The 19,250-nt window shown below is 40.3% G+C and overlaps 1 protein-coding gene across 5 annotated transcripts in view; it reads right to left on the bottom strand.

The window, feature by feature from the left end:
* Positions 1-19,250, bottom strand: part of LOC132377902 (acylamino-acid-releasing enzyme-like) — a 74,772-nt gene that overhangs the window by 13,038 nt on the left and 42,484 nt on the right. For 4 of the 5 annotated variants that reach the window (XM_059944365.1, XM_059944367.1, XM_059944368.1 and 1 more), the window contains 4 exons: positions 15,586-15,674; positions 9,760-9,898; positions 8,969-9,049; positions 1,964-2,044 (listed from right to left, as the gene is read on the bottom strand). In XM_059944365.1, coding sequence (XP_059800348.1) covers positions 1,964-2,044; positions 8,969-9,049; positions 9,760-9,898; positions 15,586-15,674 — 390 coding nt within the window. The remainder of the gene's footprint in view (positions 1-1,963; positions 2,045-8,968; positions 9,050-9,759; positions 9,899-15,585; positions 15,675-19,250) is intronic. The other variant, XM_059944366.1, reaches the window with a different exon arrangement.

Raw genomic sequence — 19,250 nt, 5'->3', positions numbered from 1 at the left:
TACTGGTACTGAGAGACCTACATAGGCAACACAATGGTAAATCTTCTACACTCTCTCTATTGCTACCATATCTTTTCTATAATATGACCAGATCTGTATGCTTTACTCTAAGGAGTACATCTACAGCGTGATATCCAATTCATATTCAAAGCACTGGCCTATGAAGATGAGCCTTTTTCATTTCCCTATCAACCCGTATCACCACTTCTAAAGAGCTATGGGACTTGCATCCCATTGCTCTTGCATCCCAAGCCTCTCTGTACATTATTACTTCTAATGTCGCTGCGATTTACTTAAACTGTCCAACCAAAATTTGAATTTCCAGAGTGTATTACCTTGCACTTCTCTGGATTAAATTTCATTTGTCTCTACTCTGCTCATCTTTCCAGTTAACTAATCAGACTTCATGGTTGCAATTTGGAATAAGGCTGGGTCAATGATTTAAAATATTTTATAAATGTTCCACAAAGTTAGGCCAATCATCGACTTCCGTAGAGCCTTCCTCACCTTTGACTCAACCTGCAAGTTAACCTTTAGGGTGTTCTGCAGAAGGACTCCCAAGTCCCTTTGCATCTCAGATTTTTGGATTTTCTCCCTGTTTAGAAAATAGCCTGCACATTTCTTTCTACTATCAAAGAGCATGACTATGCATTTTCCAACATTATATTTCATTTGCCACTTTCTTGCCCAGTCACCTAATCTGTCTAAGTTCTTCTACATCCTACCTGTTTCCTCAACACTATCTGCCACTCCACCATTCTTCGTATCATCTGCGAACTTGGCAACAAAGCTATCAACTTCATCATTTAAATCATTTATATACAGCATTAAAAGAAGTGGTCTCAAAACAGGCCCCTGCAGAAGACCACTAGTCACTGGTAGCCAACCAGAAAAGGATCCTTTTATTCCCACTCGCTGCCTTTTTCCAATTAGCCAATGCTCTAACCATGTTAATACCTTTCTTGTAATACTATGGGCTCTTAACTTGGTAAGCAGCTCATGTGTGGCACCTTGTCAAAGGTCTTCTGAAAGTCCAAATATACAATATCCATTGCATCCCCTTGTAATCTCCTGAAAGAATTACAACAGGTTATCAAGCAGGATTTTCTCTTAAGGCTTTGTCCCATCTTGTCCAGTGCATCAAGTACTCCATCACCTCATCCTTAACAATTGACTCTAACATCTTCCCAACCACTGAGGTCAGGCTAACTAGTCTATAATTTCCTTTCTGCTGCATTCCTTTCTTAAAGAGTGGAGTGACATTTGCAATTTTCCAGTTCTCTAGTACCATGCCAGAGTCCAATGATTTTTGAAAGATCATTTCTAATGCTGCCACACCCTTTCCCAAGGCTCAATACTGAGTAACTCTTCATCATTTATGCTTAATTTACGCACTTCTCCTGACGACTTTGCCTGTCTCTTATCTTTCCTAAATCTCCTTCCTGTTGAAGCAACATCACCATGACACATGACCTCACTGCTTTGCAGGATGCAACCAGCTACTCCAATCACTTCTTTTCCTTACCCCTCACTAGCTGAACCTTCATATCTATTTCTAGGTCCATTTTCTTCTAGATCCATCTTTGCAAAATAATGTCCCTAATATTTTTATAATATATTTAAACTCCCAATGCTAAATCATTGGCCTACCATTCACAAGACAGCTGCAGCTAATTGAATGTAGTGCCTTTCCTACCAAATATTAGCTTTTTGGATATGAAAAGAATAAGAGGGTATGGGGTTAGTGCAGAAAAGTGTTGATGGAGTAAAAGATTGGCTATGAGCTTCTTGAATACTTGAGCAAGACCAAGATCTCCTCCTCATTCCACTTACGTTCGTTTGAATCAGATTTCATGCTCTTGATTATTATTTGATATACTCTCATCAATAAACAAATACAAGGCTAACATTAAATGAGATCTAAAATGAGGTAGGTGAAAAAAATATTAAATGGAGCACTTACCAAGCAGCACTGAATATCCTAACCTACAAAAGGCAATGGGCAGCAACATCCAACATGCAATGAAGACAGAGTTAGGTCCTCCTGTACAAAGGAGAGAGCATCAAGATATAACTGAAGTGGCCAGCTGAAATAGGATCCAATTATGTACCAGTAGCTTTTTAAAAATTCCTACATAGATTGTATTGTTTCTTGGAAAGTGATAATACTCAATGCTATTATAAACAAAAATCAAACTGATCCTGAATTATAAAAAGACAAATTCATTGTCTCATGATCATCAGTCATATGCATTTGGTCACTGAGAATAATTGATACACGTGGAAAGGTTCCTGTTCCTAATGTTATTATTATGGGAAAATAAATGGGTGATTAAAAGCTAAAAATGATAAATATGACCTAGATGTGTACATCCTATCAACAGAGTAAAAAAAGCATTCAGTTTGAGAAGACTAGAATATAAAAGCAAGGATGTAATGCCAATTGGTCAGACTGCACTTGGGAGTATTGCGAGCTGATTTTAGCACTTTATCTAAGACAAGATGTGCTGGCATTGGAGAGGGTCCAGGGGAGATTCACGAGAATGATTCAAGAAATGAAAAGGTTAACGCATGAAGAGTGTTTGTTGGCTCTGTGCCTGTACTCACTGGAGTTTATCAGAATCAGGTTTATTATCACCAGCATGTGTCATGAAATTTATTAACTTTGCAGTTCAATTCAATACATAATATAGAAGAAAAAAAGTAAAAATAATTAAGTAAATCAATTACAGTATATGTACAAAGTATATGAATAGCTTAAAAATAGAGGAAAAACAGAAATAAAATATATTAAAAAGTGAGGTAGTGTTCATGAGTTCAATGTTCATTTAGGAATCAGATGACACAGGGGAAGAAGCTGTTCCCGAGTTGCGGAATGTGCGTCTTCAGGCTTTTGTACCCTCTACCTGACAGTAACAATGAGAAAAGGGCATGCCTTGGGTGCTGAGGGTCTTTAGTAATGGATGCTGCCTTTCTGAGACACCACTCCTTGAAGACGTTGTGGCAACTTTGTAACCTAGTACCCAAGTTGGAGCCAACTAAATTTATAGCCCACTGCAGCTTCTTTCAGTCTCACACAGTAGCTCCCCCCCCTCACCCATACCAGACAGTGATACAGCCTTATTTAGAAGAATAAGGAGGGATTTTATCAAAACCTATTGAATATTGAAATGCCTAGATAGAGTGGATGTGGAGAGGTTGTTTCCTGTGGTGGGGAGTCTAGGGCCAGAGTATAGAGCCTCAGGATAAAGGTACATCCCTTTAGAACAGAGATGAGGATATATATTTCTTTAGCCAGAGGGTGGTGAATCTGTGGAATTCATTGCCACAAATGGCTGTGGAGGCCAAGTCATTGGGTATATTTAAAGTAGAGGTTGATAGGTTTTAGTTTAGTAAGGGTAAATAAAGTTATGGGGAGAAAGCAGTAAAATAGGGGTTGAGAGGGATAATAAGTCCGCCATGATTGAATGGTGGAGCAGACATAATGGACCAAATAAATTAATTCTGCTCCTATGTCTTACAGTCTATAAATATAAAGCTACATGAATACACAGTAAGTGACAAATAACATCACAAGATGAAATAGATCTTTAAAAAATTAAGATCCACCTTTAATATTACTAGGGTCAAAATGGCTCGTCAAGTCTGTAGAATTATCTTCATTGTCACAGATTAGGTCACTCTGAGCAGAGATTAACAATATTAACCCATAAATCTTGGAAAGAGGCTATTGTTACGTATCCCGTAACTGGATAACTTACCAGCAAAGATAGAGAGGTCTGCTGAAGTCCAATGTCACTATTTTCAAATGTTTTTATTTATAAAGGGGCACAAAAGTAAGGTTAATGCAAACATTCAGAGAGTGCACATCTCCAATACGCAATCTAAAGCCCGGATATAGTCATAATCATCATTAATCTCGGCTGTTGTCTAGGGGATAATATTTTTCTGTCTATTGGAAATCTAAAGAGTCATTTAAAAGTCTTTCGAGGAATTGCTGGGTGTCACGTGTCTTAGAGGAATCTGGGAGAACGAAAAGAAGACTTGCCCGTATCTTTTTGACCACTCCGTTAAAATCAGGGGAGCGTTGGTTTCCCTGTTGTTAGTTCGAAGTCCTTCTCGGTATTATCAGCCACCTGCTCCCCAGGCAAAGGAGTTAGGAGCGCACGTGGCGTTGAGTGGCTTCCAGCTCTCACGGGAGCGTTGAGCGAGCAAGTTCTTCTGGTGCATCGCTAGGGTACTGCCTCCTGCAGTCCGCTTTTATCTTTACTTGCAGAGTTGTAGCTGTCCATCAAAGTAGGGGGATGCAATCTCCATCCCCACATGGCCCGAGAGCATTCAGGTTCATGGTAGTTGTCACGTAGCCGGGACTTGCATGTGACACAGGTGCCTCTAAGAACAAATGGTCAAAACCGTTGCATTGTCTCTCACTTCTGAGTCCCGAATTAATAGCGATCTTGCGATTCTCCAGAAGGAGGGGGCTGCTCCCGCTCCTTCGGCCCCTCAGAGCTGTGGTACATTCATACCACCTCCCCTCTAAAACAGCTTTTTTACCAGCGGTTAAAAACGGAGCTGTACAGTGTTTTACAGGACTTTTACTCTAACACAATACCCAAGCTTTTTCTCTTCACAGAATATTACCGTTATTCATTCAAGTCAGTATCTAAATAGTTAACGATTACAGTGCCCCTTTCTTTAATATCTTAAAATCGCATACCGTACTAAAGACTTGTAGCATCAGACTTCAATTCAATAATCATCTATTTATGAGTAGTTTTTTTTTCACAACAAAATTAAGGAGGGATGCCCTTAGCTTAGGTGCATTTACAAAAGTTTATGTGAACACTGATCGTTTCAGTCGTTTTACGTAACCAGCAGGTCTCCAAAAGGGGCTGTCTTTATCATTCACAGGCTTTGGTGCAAACCCGTTCAACCTGCTTGGCTGTCTAACAATGGCATCTCCATTAACCGTCGCCTCTTTTTCGGCAAGCACCCCCGTGGGGAACTTGAGTAATTTTTCGTGGTGAACTCCCGCCAGCCTCGTTCATCGGGGTAATTTTTGCAACACCATGCCCCAAACTTAGATCCTTTTCACCCAATTCTTCGATTTTACCCAGGTGGCTGGCCCTTTTATCAGTCCCCTTCAGGCTATTGGTGTTTGATTCGAACTCTTCGCTCAAGTAGCATGTCGAAGGCAGCCTTTTCACACCCCATCCTGGCATAACAGTAGAGTGGGGGGCCCTGCTTTTCCCAGGCTCACTCTGTGAGTGATCTGCCAGGTTTAAGATTTCTTCCTTTGATTTGGAAACTACAGACTTTTCGTTTTCTTCGCTAACAATCTTCACCCCCCCATTCTTAAATTCTGCATTAACTTTGAACACTCCTTCGAGTACAAACGCCGGGGAACTCACACTTCCCCCGGTTACCAAGGTTAACCCTTTTCCCACTGAACCAAGTCCATCTGACCCACAAGGACGGCTGCCCCGTTCCACTGGATCAGGTACCTCAGACTTCTTCTGAGCTCCGTTACCAGGTTCAGCACCTCGTGCATCCCCATCTCGGACACACTCAAATGGGACATTGGCCTCTTCCAGGCTTTTAACACCCAGACCTTTTTCAAATTCTAACTTCCCCTGATCCTCCCAGTTACTCTCTGGGCAGCTCCCACCCGGGGAAGGCGCAACCCTGCGAGCTGAAACAACCTCCTCGGCCCTTTCAGCAGACCCCTTCAAGGCAAGGGTATCCTTTCCATCTAGGACTGCCCTCCTCTCATTATTGGGAACACCTTTAGAACTCTCAAGTTCTTCAAACAATTCTGCCAAACCAGACAGATCATCCATGTCCAACTCTGGACCTTTCAACAGCTTTATCTGTTTCTCATCTTTATCTCCTACCTTTAGGACCTTTCTCTTCGCTGAAGGCAGATCTATCTCCTCTCCCTTGCACCCTTTCACTTTACTACCCTTCGTCTTACCACCCTCTAAACCCGCATGGCACAGGGTCAGCAAAGACGTCTCGGCCAAATCAAAACTGGCCAGATTTAAACTGCTCTCGTTCACAGCTGCCTCTCTCGACATGCTGCGAGTGACCGCGCCTGCGAGATAGTCCTTGGGCGCTAGGGGCGGGGCTACCACTCTCTCCGGTCGCCAGGTCGGCAGCATGGCCGACCAAACCTTACCCCCTGCTAAGTCATTTCCCAGCAGGATGTCCACGTCATCTCTCGGGAATTCTGAGGGCACCCCTATTTCAACTGATCCATACACCAGCTCACCATCTAGAATGACCCTATATAAGGGCACCATTTCTATCCGTTTATTTATTCCTTCCACCTTTACCATGCCCGTTTCCCGACCAAATTCTAGTACCTTACGGCTAACCAGGGATAATTCAGCACCCGTATCCCTCCAGATTCGTACGGAAACTGGTGTGTCTCCCTCCGTCACAGACACGGTTCCGTGTGACAGACAACTCCCAGAGCCTTCTCGTACTCTGTCTACCCTCGGCTCTCTGGTCGATTTGCTGATTACCACGGCACACCCAATAGGGATTGCAGCTTTCCCTCTTCCTATCTCCTTCCTCGGAGCAAAGCATCGAGATGCAATGTGCCCCTCCTTTCCACAATTAAAACAGGTCAAACCCGGAGCCCTCTGGCTGTCTTGCCTTTCCCCCTCAACCTTACCGCTAGCTCCCGGTGGGACCTCTGCCTCACTCGTCGGACTTTCTCGATCGTTCCCACGATCTCTCTGGGGACCTTTATTCGAGGGAGTCTTTGTCTTGGGGGTTAGGGCATATTCATCCGCCAACCTGGCAAATTCTGAAATGGTCTTATCCGGCTTCTCATTCAAATACACCTGGATCTCCTCCGGAACACAACTTTTGAATTCCTCAATCAAAAATAACTCCCTGACACGCCCATAATCCTCTCCCACTCTTTCTTCGGTGCATCAACGGTCCAAGAGCACACCCTTCTCATGGGCTAGCTCGGTATACGTTTGATTCCACCCTTTCCTTAAATTTCTAAACTTTTGTCTATAGGCCTCAGGCACCAATTCGTAAGTCTGGAGAATGACCTTTTTTACCTCATCATAATTCTCCGTTCCTCCCCCCTCCAGGGACAAGGCCGCATATGCTCGTTGGGCCTTCCCCTTTAACGCACTTTGTAACAACGCCACCCACTGCTCTTTTGGCCACTTCTGATTTACTGCCACCTTTTCAAAAAGCAAGAAATAACTATTGACATCTGTCTCCTCGAACGGGGGCACCAATCTCAACTCCCTACTAACATTAAACCGCTCTGCTTGGTCTAACCCTTGATCTCTTCGCTCGTTCTTCATCTTCTCAATTTCCCTGTCATGTTGCCTCTGTTTCTCTTTCTCGGCACGTTCCTTCTCTTTCTCTTCTGCTTCTAGCTTCTTTAGGTGAATTTCATGCTGTTTTTGCCTTTCTCTCTCTCTCTCTCTCTCTCTCTCTCTCAGCCACTTCCAGCTCTTTTAACTTAAGTTCACGTTCCACCTGTAACTGAACCGTCCCACTTGATGGTACTTTGTCAGGGATAACTTCCAATACCTCATCTTCAAACACATTCTTCCCAACATAACACTGAGTTATGGCCCTTCGTACCTCCCGCTTTTTCATGGACGACCTCACTTCTGTGAGGTTCAACCCCTTCGCCAAATTTAACAAGTCTGATTTGGTGGCCGCCTCTAGTCGAGTTTTCCATAAATTCCCCCACGTCCATCTTTGCTGGTTTCCCGTCTGGCTACCCGCGTAACCAGATTCAAGTTTTTGATTTACAAGCCTGATTCACTGGCCTCCCAATTTGGTGTCAAATCCCGGACGAGCCCCCAAGTTGTTACGTATCCTGTAACTGGATAATTTACCAGCAAAGATAGAGAGGTCTGTTGAAGTCTGATGTCACTATTTTCAAACGTTTTTATTTACAAAGGGGCACAAAAGTAAGGTTAATGCAAACATTCAGAGAGCGCACATCTCCAATACACAATCTAAAGCCTGGATATAGTCATAATCATCATTAATCTCGGCTGTTGTCTAGGGGATAATATTTTTCTGTCCATTGGAAATCTAAAGAGTCATTTAAAAGTCTTTCAAGGAATTGCTGGGTGTCACGTGTTTTAGAGGAATCTGGGAGAACGAAAAGAAGACTTGCCCGTATCTTTTTGACCACTCCGTTAAAATCAGGGGAGCGTTGGTTTCCCCATTGTTAGTTCGAAGTCCTTCTCGGTAGTATCAGCCACCCGCTCCCCAGGCAAAGGAGTTAGGAGCACACGTGGCGTTGAGTGGCTTCCAGCCACGGGAGCACTGAGCGAGGGTGTCCTTCTGGTGCATCGCTAGGGTACTGCCTCCTGCAGTCTGCTTTTATCTTTACTTGCAGAGTTGTAGCTGTCCATCAAAGTAGGGGGATGCAATCTCCACCCCCACATGGCCCGAGGGCGTTCAGGTTCATGGTAGTTGTCACGTAGCCGGGACTTGCACGTGACACAGGTGCCTCTAAGAACAAATGGTCAAAACCGTTGCATTGTCTCTCACTTCTGAGTCCCGAATTAATAGCGATCTTGCGATTCTCCGGAAGGAGGGGGCTACTCCCGCTCCTTCGGCCCCTCAGAGCTGTGGTACATTCATAACACTATACATAGAGAAAATTAGATTTTCAAATGCATCTTAATTAGTGGTGTCCCTTTCATATCCTCACAACTAATGGCAAGATCCATCAGCTTGTCTACGGTTACAACATCACAAGATTTAACATTTTATACTGCTTGTTGTGAACTTGGAACCTTAGGCTTATTATTTTAGAGAAGGGAAAACTTAAATTAAGAACCAGCCTAAGTACAATCTACCATTTGTGTCTTCTAGCCAAGTTTTGAAGAAAGCCCTGCAAAATGTTATACAAAACTAATAAGCAATAATCAGTATTAACAGGACACCGTTCAAACACCCATCTGCTTACCATGTGGACTTACAACAAGCGGAGGTTTTCCATTTTTTCCCCGCACAGGAGCAAGCAAAATACCCTCAAAGAGAAGTCTCCCTGTCAGGAAAAAATACAAAAGCTAGTACCAGACAAAATCATACGCAACTAGGTGTGCCACATCTCCCACCTCTAGTGACAAACAGTTTGACTCTGAGCAAGTTAGAGGAAATCTCTATTAGCCTTGTGTTGTGATAGACCATTAAGCACGACACTGAATATTGTAAATATTTATTAGTTTTTTAATCATTCACTATGTCAGATAAAAAAGATCCTGGTGAATAGTGACAAAACAGACAAATCTCATTCAATTTCTGACTAGATTGCATCCTCAGCTCATGAACATTTAAGGTCAAATAATATGAAATAATAGAAAAAAATAAAGACCACTTTCTCATGCAGACACTCAGTATAGCTTAAATTAAAAGGAGGTGTATGGTAAATTAATTATTTGCAAACCATTGACTCCTACTGTTATTTTTTCTTTACAGAGGTTTGAATAGCACACAATTAAACCATAGTCTGTTACCTTCCAGACCCATAAATTAATTGATATGAACATTAGGGTGGAAGTTGCATAGAGAAAATCATGATGAAGGTATTATATACACACACACGGGGAAATTAAATTATAATAAAAATCTCACACATCTCTTCATGAAATGAGGTATGATGGTTTCAGCAGTCACTGAATGTAAAACAATCAAACTAAAATACAAAGAATCTTGAGATTAAGGTATAGCAAATACTAACAGTCCCAAAATACTTACGAAACTTTGGATTCTCTTGCTTAAGAGGAGGTGTAAAAGTCAGGATTTTCCACTCTATGTCTTGCAGTGGTTCAGGTGCATCTAGAGGCATCCAGACAATCTCTTGCTCCTGTCCTGCAGGTGGCAGGAAACCCACCTGCTAAAGAAATGGAAAAAAAATCACATATCTCAGCAACGGTAATCTTTCACGTCTTACCAAAAATGGAATTTTATGGCTTTGCTATGTGCTGTTAAGTTAGTTGATAAGGCAGAAGAGCTCTTTGCCACATTTCCCCTTGAATGTACACTCATTCAAATAATGTGTTAAGTGGAGTGTCACTGCAGATGTGGGATGCAACATGCCTCCAAGAGCAACTTAAACTAAATAAAGCAATCTCATTTTTGTTTCACTACAAGCTTTTAAACAAAACTGCATCTTCAAACTTTAACACAATAGGGGATGCAACAATAGAAACAGTATCATTGCACATAATTACACATATTTCTGAACTGCCAGTGTCTTACCTTTTCAGTAATTGAGAGCGGCTAATCATTTATGAATACATTTAGGACTGATAAATTAAAGACCTCAGTTATATATTTTGAGAGTTAAAACATGAAAATAAGTTTCTCACTATGGTGGTGTGGGTGGCGGAGTGGAGGTACATCTCTATTAAAGGAGGTGTAAGATGCTCTTTCCATCTGCTAACCTGTAGGTTGGCTTCGGGCAAGGTGTGATACCTGCTTTAGTGTCCTGATCAGGATCACATGAAGCCATGGAAGCAGGTTGCGGATGATAGCTGGTGCATATCACAAATCCTGGTTATGCGCCACGTGACACCAGGCAGACAGTCTCTGAAGAGTATTGTTAATGGTTGTGGTCACCCGTCTTGTAAAGACAGTGTCCAGAAGAAGGCAGTGGCAAACCACTTCTATAGAAAATTTTGCCAAGAACAATCATGGTCATGAAAGGACCATGACTGGCCATGTCATATGACATGACACAAAAGAATGAATATAGTTTGCTACAAGATAACACTTCCCATCGAACTTGAAGAATAAACCCTATTAAGATTTAGTATACACCTTCTTTTCGCACATCTTTTGTCAATTATCCGGAAACTTACAGCTGTAATTATATCAAACAGGTTGAGCACCCAATCGTTTTAAGGAATTCTCACAGACAGCATACAATTAACCTAAAGGAACATTTTTCAATTATGTTTTTAATGTAAAATCCATAATAAAGACTGGAATATGCACAAAGAATTAGAAGCAGCAGCTAAAATAAAATTTAAAACAATTTATAATTTTGAAATATGAGTAAATTTGATGATACATAAATTAATTTGCTTTAGGGAAAGATGGTTTTTATAACTATAATCATGGGTTAAACATCACCTGATCTTCAAGATATAAAGTCCATATTTGTTCTGTGTATTTTACTACAGAACTAGTTCATAAATATTTCATAGGCACACCTGTTCAAATAATTTTTTTCACAATTCCATTGCAGAAGGCTGCAAACAGTTCGGAAGTGGTGCTTTGAATCATTGATGGAAAATTCATGATATCCTCATTAAACTGTGCATGTACAGAAATCTCAAAGTTTAGTGAGTGCAATCAAGTTTTGAAATTCCATACATCCCTGGGTCAGTGCAGAATCACCAAATTTGCTGGCTCCTAATTTCATAACTCTCTTAACTTCAATGGAAAGAGAAAGTGTATAGGATTCTAGTGATATTTTTCATTACATGGTGTTTTGCATTTTAAGTGCTATTGTTTTTTTAATCAATTAACTATTTAGATGGTGATTAATTTAATTTAACAGCTTGGAAACATTTATCAATGCTATTTAATGAAAGGTGCAATAAGGGTTAGAAATTCCTATGTCTTTAGTTGTTAAAATAACAGTGAATTTTTGACTAATGATGTTTTAAGAAGTTCTGTAGGGACAGTGATATTCCACTCTATAGTTCACCAACAGCTTCTTCCCACTGCCATCTGATGTCCTAATGGACATTGAACCCTTTGAACCCATGAACACTACCTCACTAGTTTTATTTTTGCAGTACTTACTTAATTTATCTATTTAACATACATACATATATATATATATCTTTTTCTATTATTATGTATTACATTGTACTGCTGCCACAAAACCAATAAATTACACAACATGTCAGTGATATTAAACCTGGTTCTGAATAACTTCTAAATAACTTAGCTAACTTGCCTGGTTTGAAACAAGCCACATTAACTAACCCATTGTCTTCCACTGCACCTTTTGAAAAGTTAGTCCAGGTGCTGTGATCCAAAATCCTGCTTTCCAAAGACAGTGTATCTGTTTGCAAAGCTGTCCTTTCAGCTTCAAATTGATTACTGTGTGCAATTTACAGTAAAAACAGAAGATTGGTTCCCATTTAAAACAAGAAGCTAAACAAAGAATACTAGCTGCTATGTTTAGAAAACCAAGCATGGCAGAAAGGAAGAGGCCCGCTGGCCAAGAATGCAATTATTTATCACAAAGGATACTGTGAGGTTAAGAATCCATCTTATCATACAAGAGATCTGTTCAATGGTCTTGTAACGGCAGGTTAGAAGCTGCCTTGAGCCAGGTGGTATCTGGCAGTGCAGGATGAAGCATCACGATCTCATAAAATTTGCCAAGGTGAATGTTTAGAACCTAAAATGTCTTCATTACATCTTCAGTCCTTACTTACATTGCCACTCATCTTCTGTTAGCATCTTTCCTTGCATCATACGCTGTCTCACTTCAATATAAGAAATTTCTGCCTCTGTCGTCCCTCTCTTTCAGAATCAGAATCAAGTTTTATACCACAGGCATGTTCATGAAATGTGTTATCTTACAGCAGCAGTACAATGCAAAACATAGTAATAAAACAAAACTATAAGTTACAATAAGTATTACGCTGCATTCCAGTTAATTAAGCTATCGGTTAGTCAGGGCAGTCGCTTATTTGGGACAACTTATACAAAACAAAAACTAATTGAGAAAATAACTGGAATTCCTTTAATGTATTTGGGATTCTATGTCACTCAATTGGGTGAGGAGACTGTTGCGGAACAATTTCTAACTAGCGTCAATTGCATGTGCTTGTGTGGCCGTTAGACACTACAGCGTGCTTAGTGCAACCAGTTATTAAGTAACATCAACTGTGTGTGTTTGTGTTCAAAAAACAGTGATTTTTATCACTGACAGATGGTGAGAAATAAGTAATAGGGCAATTCAGAATTGTTTTGCTCACTTTGGTTTCAAGCACTCAGGCTTGGAGATGCGGAAAATGGCAAGGAATGAAAATGAAGCAATTTCACTACTTCAGGTTAGAAACTATGAAGAATTTGAAGGTACCAACAATCAACTTGAAAATGAAAATGAAGATTTGGAGGATGAAATCGTCAAAAGTATTGTATAAAGTTTGTCCATTATGCTTGTGTTCAAAAAGCAGTAATTTTTGTCACTGATAGGTGATAAGAAGTAAGCAGTAGGACAATTTGGAACTGTGATGTTCACCACAGGTTCAGCCATTCAGGCTTGAAGATGCCAGGACTGAAAATGAAATTAATTCACTACTTCAACAAGGTAGGAATTATGAAGATATCAACAATCATCATAAATGATATAACCAAGACTTGGTGTCTAAAGCATTATATTAAGACAATCCATTATCTGCACTTATTGTCTGCGCTGAATCTGTTCATCTACAGTAAACTGAAAGAACATGGGAGATGAATTCCTCCTTTGATAACTATTAGGAACTAAAACACAGTTTTATGGTACTGTAGCAGTATTGGTGCTATAAAGAAAGAGTTTATTCCCATTGCAAAGAACATTTATCTATCTAATTTGTTCTGTATTTAACTTAAATGTATAAATTGTTAAACAGTAGTTTGACTTTTTTTTATAACATTTAATCAGTTCCATGAAATTTCAGCTAATTGGTGCAGATGCTTAATTGGGCCAAAATATACTAGTCCCAATGTGTCCTAATTAACTGGAACCCACTGTATTTCCTTTACAATTCAGTATACTACAGTATGTCGAGAGAATCATGTATAATTCTGGGTCTTATCTCAAAACTTCAGGAGGGCATGGAGCTACCACTCTCCGCTGAACATCGACGGCTACTCGGTAGAGAGCATTAAGAGTACCAAATTTCTTGGTGTTCACCTGGCGGAGAATCTTATCTGGTCCCTCAACGCCAGCTCCAAAGGAAAGAAAGCCCAGCAGTGCCTCTACTTTCTGTGAAGGTTAAGAAAAGTCTATCTCCCACCCCCCATCCTCACCACATTCTACAGAGGTTGTATTGAGAGCATCCTGATCAGCTGCATCACCACCTGGTTCGGAAATTGCACCATCTCGGATCACAAGACCCTGTAGCAGATAGTGAGGTCAGCTGAGAAGATCATCGGGGCCTCTCTTCCCTCCATTACAGACACTTACAACACACGCTGCATCCGCAAAGTGAACAACATTATGAAGGACCCCCTATACCCCTCATACAAACTCTTCTCCCTCCTGCCATCTGGGAAAAGGCACCGTAGCATTCGGGCTCTCATGACCAGACTATGTAACAGTTTCTTCCCCCAAGCCATCAGAAACCTCAATACCCAGAGACTGGACTGACACCAACTTACTGCCCTCTTCTGTGCCTATTGTCTTGTTTATTATTTATTGTAATGCCTGCACTGTTTTGTACACTTTATGCAGTCCTGGGTAGGTCTGTAGTCTAGTGTTTTTTTGTGTGTTGTTTTACATAGTTCAGTGTAGTTTTTGTATTGTTTCATGTAGCACCATGGTCCTGAAAAACATTGACTCGTTTTTCCTGTGTACTGTACCAGCAGTTACGGTCGAAATGCCAATAAAAAGTGACTTGACTTGACTTGAACACATTTCTTTAAGTACCATGCAACATAAAGACCACTCCAGCATGTGCCTTTGGGCACTGGCTCCTTTACTAATTTTAGACAGCAATAGCTAACGATGTTCGACTCATGTCATGCCGAAATACAGGGAAAAATGCTTCTGTATCAAAATCAGAATTCGGTATAATATCACTGGCCTATGTTGTGAAATTTGTTGTTTTGTGGCAGACATACATTGCAATATATAATAATTAAAAAATATAAATTAGTTTTATTATATAAAACTCATAGTTCAAAAAAAATATACACACACACACACACACACACACACACACACACACACACATATATATATATATATATAATACGTAGTTCAAAAAGAGAGAAAAAATAAACACAAACAAATAGTGGGGTTGCGTACATGGGCTTATTGTCAATTCAGTAATCTGATGGCAGAGGGGATTAAGCTATTCCTAAGACATTTATTTATAACAATTGCTATTATGAACGTATCACAAATATGAGATAAAACTTGGTAATGTGTTTATTTTCTAAATTAGCAGCTTTTCACAACTTCTGTACCATAAAGATTTCAATGCGATGATATCAGAGTTCAGGACAGGACAGCACTGGTTAGATACAACAGTGAATCTCAGCCAAACACTGATTAACAGTGCAAGAAATGTAATTGATCCTTGCAGCAAAATTAGAGAGAGTTTGTTCCCTTCGGAGAGAAAATTTAAAAAATTCATGGACCTCATTTGATACCAATTAGGATGACATTATTGACAACAATGATAGGTTTTTTTGGCAATAATTTGCAAATCACAATAAATAAAATGGTAATTTAATCTGCTCTTCTACTTTGATATATTTGTCCTTCATGATAAACATTCCATTCTTCATACCAGTTTTCATTTTTAAGAGTACATGTTCTATTTAATCCATAAATTTTCCTACCAAAAAAGGTGGACATTTAGGGGATGAGCAGCTGACCACAATTAGGTCCTGGTGAACATCCAGTAGTGTCCAACTCCCCATTTCGGAACCTGCAACATTCAAATATTCATCATTGCACTATTAACGTGAGAAGCTAACTTACAAGTGTGTTAATTTCGAGAGTAAATTATCTTTCTAAATGTTAAGAATTTTCTCACAGCTATGATGATTGGTTAAAAGTCCATTATTGGACACGCTTCCTTGCTCTTTAATAGGAAAACGACTGTCTTGTGCTATACCAGTTCAGAGAACCCATGTATTTTGTAGATTATTTGTGAGATCAGAAATTATCTAATTTATTTGCAATCCTGCCAGGAGAGATAAGAGCCTTCTTTCTGGCAAGCAGAATAAGATCACCCTCAAACCCTGCCCACAATAACATCTCCCTATACCAAAATGTGTCAGATTTAATTACTTTCTTATCCATGGGATGAGAACAACATGAAATTTTCAGTGTTTATGCCTAATAGGCACAGAATTGTGGATACAGCGAATTGCAGAGGTGGCTCTGCAATTGTACAAAGGCCAAGCTGGGCATAGATTGTAAACTTGTTCCCTGAAGATCCTTATAACAATCTGATAATTGACAGTTACCATTACTGAGACAAGCTTTCATAGAAACATAGAAAACCTACAGCACAGTACAGGCCCTTCGGCCCATAAAGTTGTGCCGAACATGTCCCTACTTTAGAAATTACTAGGCTAACACACACAGAGTTCTGGAGGAACTCAACAGGCCAGGCAGCATCCATGGAAGAGCAAACAGTGACATTTCGGTCTGAGACTCTCACCAGGATTGGAGAAGAAAGATGCTGTCAGAGTAAGGTGGGGGAGAGGGGAGGAAGAAATACTAGGTGATAGGTGAAACCTGGAGGGGGGAGGGGTGAAGAAGAGCTGGAAATTCGATTAGTGAACAAGATAAAGGGCTGGAGAAGGGGGAAATCTAATAGAAGAGGACAGAAGTCCATGAAAGAAAGGGATGTGAAGTGTTGCCTTATCTGTAAGGACTATTTGGGGCTTTGAATGGAGGTGAGGGAGGAGTTGTATGGGCTTTCATTGCGGACTTATTTAAATACAGCTCCCTAAGATTGACAGCTACAATGATTGGATTTGAATTCATTATTGTTGCATAATTCTGGCTCTAGTTTGAAGTTTAACATCACAAAAAATTTATTATCAAAGTATCATGTCACTGTATACAACCCTAAGACTTATTTTCTTGTGGGCATACTCTATAAATCTATAGAATAATAACCATAACAGAATCAATGAAAGAACACCCAACTTGGGCTTTCAACCAGAGTGCAGAAAGACAGCAAACTGCAAATAAATAAATAATAAACAATAAACATTGAGCACAAGATGAAGAGTCTTTGAAAATAAGTCTATTGTGAGAACATTTCAATGATGGGGCAAGTGAAGTTGAGTGAAGTTATCCCTTTGGTTCAAGAGACCGATGGTTGAGGGTACTAACTGTTCCTGAACCTGGTGCTGTGAGTCCTGAGGCTCCTGTACCTTCTTCCTGATGGCAGCAGTGAGAAGAGGGCATGTACTGGGTGGTGGGAGTCCCTGATGTGGATGCTACTTTCCTGCAACAGTGTTTCCTGTCGATGTGCTCAAAAGTGGGGAGGGCTTTACCCATGATGGACTGGGCTGTATCCACTACGTTTTAAAGACTTTTCTCTGCAAGGACATTGGTGGTTCCATACCAAGCTATGGTGCAGCCAGGCAATATACTCTCCCCTGCACATCTACAGAAGATTGTCGAAGTTTTAGATGTCATGCCAAACGTCAGCAAATTCCTAAGGAAGTAAAGGTGCTGCTCTGCTTTTTTCGTAATTGCATTTACTTGCTGGGCCCAGGACAGCAACTCAGAAACAATAGTAATTTAAAGTTGCAGACCAGCTGTACCCTGTTCCTCCATTGAGGACTAGCTCATGGACTTCTGCTTTCCTTCTCCTGACATCAATAATCACCTCCTTGCTCTTGCTGACATTGCATAAGAGGTTGTTGTTATGGCACCACTCAGCCGGATTTTCAATTTCCGTCGTATATGCGGATTCATCACCAGCTTTGATTCGGCATGAAATAGCAGTGTTATTAGCAAACTTGAATATGCCATTGAAACTATGCTTAACCAAACAGTCATAAGTATAAAGCATGTAGAGCATGGGCTAAGCACACACCCTTGTGGTACACCTGTGCTGATGGAGATCCTGAAGGAAATGCTGATGACAATCCGAAGTAACTGGGGTCTGCAAGTGAGGAAATCGAGCATCCAATCTCACAAGGATGTATTGAAGGGTTGATGGTATTAAATGTTGAGCAGTATTTGATAAGGAGCATCCTGATGTATGTATCTTTGCTGTCGAGATGATCCAGGGTTCAGATGGCATCTGCTGTGGACTTGTTGCCCTAGTAGGCAAATTGCAGAGGATCTAAGTTGCTTCTCTTAACCAACCTCTCAAAAAACTTCATGACTGTGGATATAAGTACTACTGGGAGATAACCATTGAGACAGGTCTCCGCATTCTTCTTGGGCACCGGTATAATGGAAGCCTGCTTGAAGCAGGTGGGTACCTCAAACTGCCGAAGAGGTTAGAGATCTTAGTAAACACTCCAGCTAGTCGATCAGCACAGGTATTTAGTATTTGGCCAGGTACCCCATCTGGGCTGAACGATTTTCATGAGTTCACCCCCCTGAAGGCTGCTCACACAACATCCTCAGAGACTGAAATCATAGGATCATTGGGGGAAGTGGGAGTTCATGATGTTCCCTCCAAGTTTTGATGGTCAAAGTGAGCATAGAGGGCATTGTGTAATTTAACCAAAATACTACAACACCCTGTTGATTATTCAGTGATCAAAGCTGCCAAATATTCTATCAAAGGCAACAAAATCCTTGTTTTTGAAATGCAGTATTTGCAATTCTAAAACTGATTGCATCATAAAGATCTTTTTCAATCAAGTAATGAATAATCTAGTCAAGATGGTTTAAACCAAAAATAACTGGAATGTAAATCTAAGGAGATAGACCTGCCAGTCACACAGAAGAAATATTCAGGGATGGTGAACTTAGATGACTTGCTTCTCAGAGTTATATCGGATATGCATGGGCTAACAACCGTTTGCATTCCCTGCTTAAATTAATATGGGACTCAGGGACATGTGGCATCAATTTTTTTCAAAAAACAGACGCTGCTGCAAGTATGTGGCAAGGTACTCCTTATTGGCAAAGTCCAAGACCATTTTGAGATCAAAAGAACAGAAAGGAATATGAACAGATACTTTATTTTTGTTTAATATGTAGAAGAAAACAACAATTGCAAGATAAACATCAAATCAAATTACAAAGTGGATTTGGGAGAAAGAACACCAAATGGAAAATGAAGGCCATATGGGAAAAAAAAACACATTTTTAAAATAACAGGCTAAAGCAATAGCATTTAAAATCAGTATTGAGGTGGTTGGTAGACATGATGACTTCATGGTTAGTAAAGTTTTGAAGTGACCTTTATATTTTGCTTTGTTTTTACATTAGTGTTATCTCTTTAATTGGATTATTGCAGGGTCAGTTTGATGTTTTGTAAATTTTCATTCCACATCTCAACAGTTTTCATTTAATA

Source organism: Hypanus sabinus, chromosome 19 (assembly GCF_030144855.1).
Source record: "Hypanus sabinus isolate sHypSab1 chromosome 19, sHypSab1.hap1, whole genome shotgun sequence".
NCBI lineage: Eukaryota > Metazoa > Chordata > Chondrichthyes > Myliobatiformes > Dasyatidae > Hypanus > Hypanus sabinus.
Note: the sequence above shows the minus strand (reverse complement) of the source record. Positions and strands in the feature narration are given on the sequence as shown.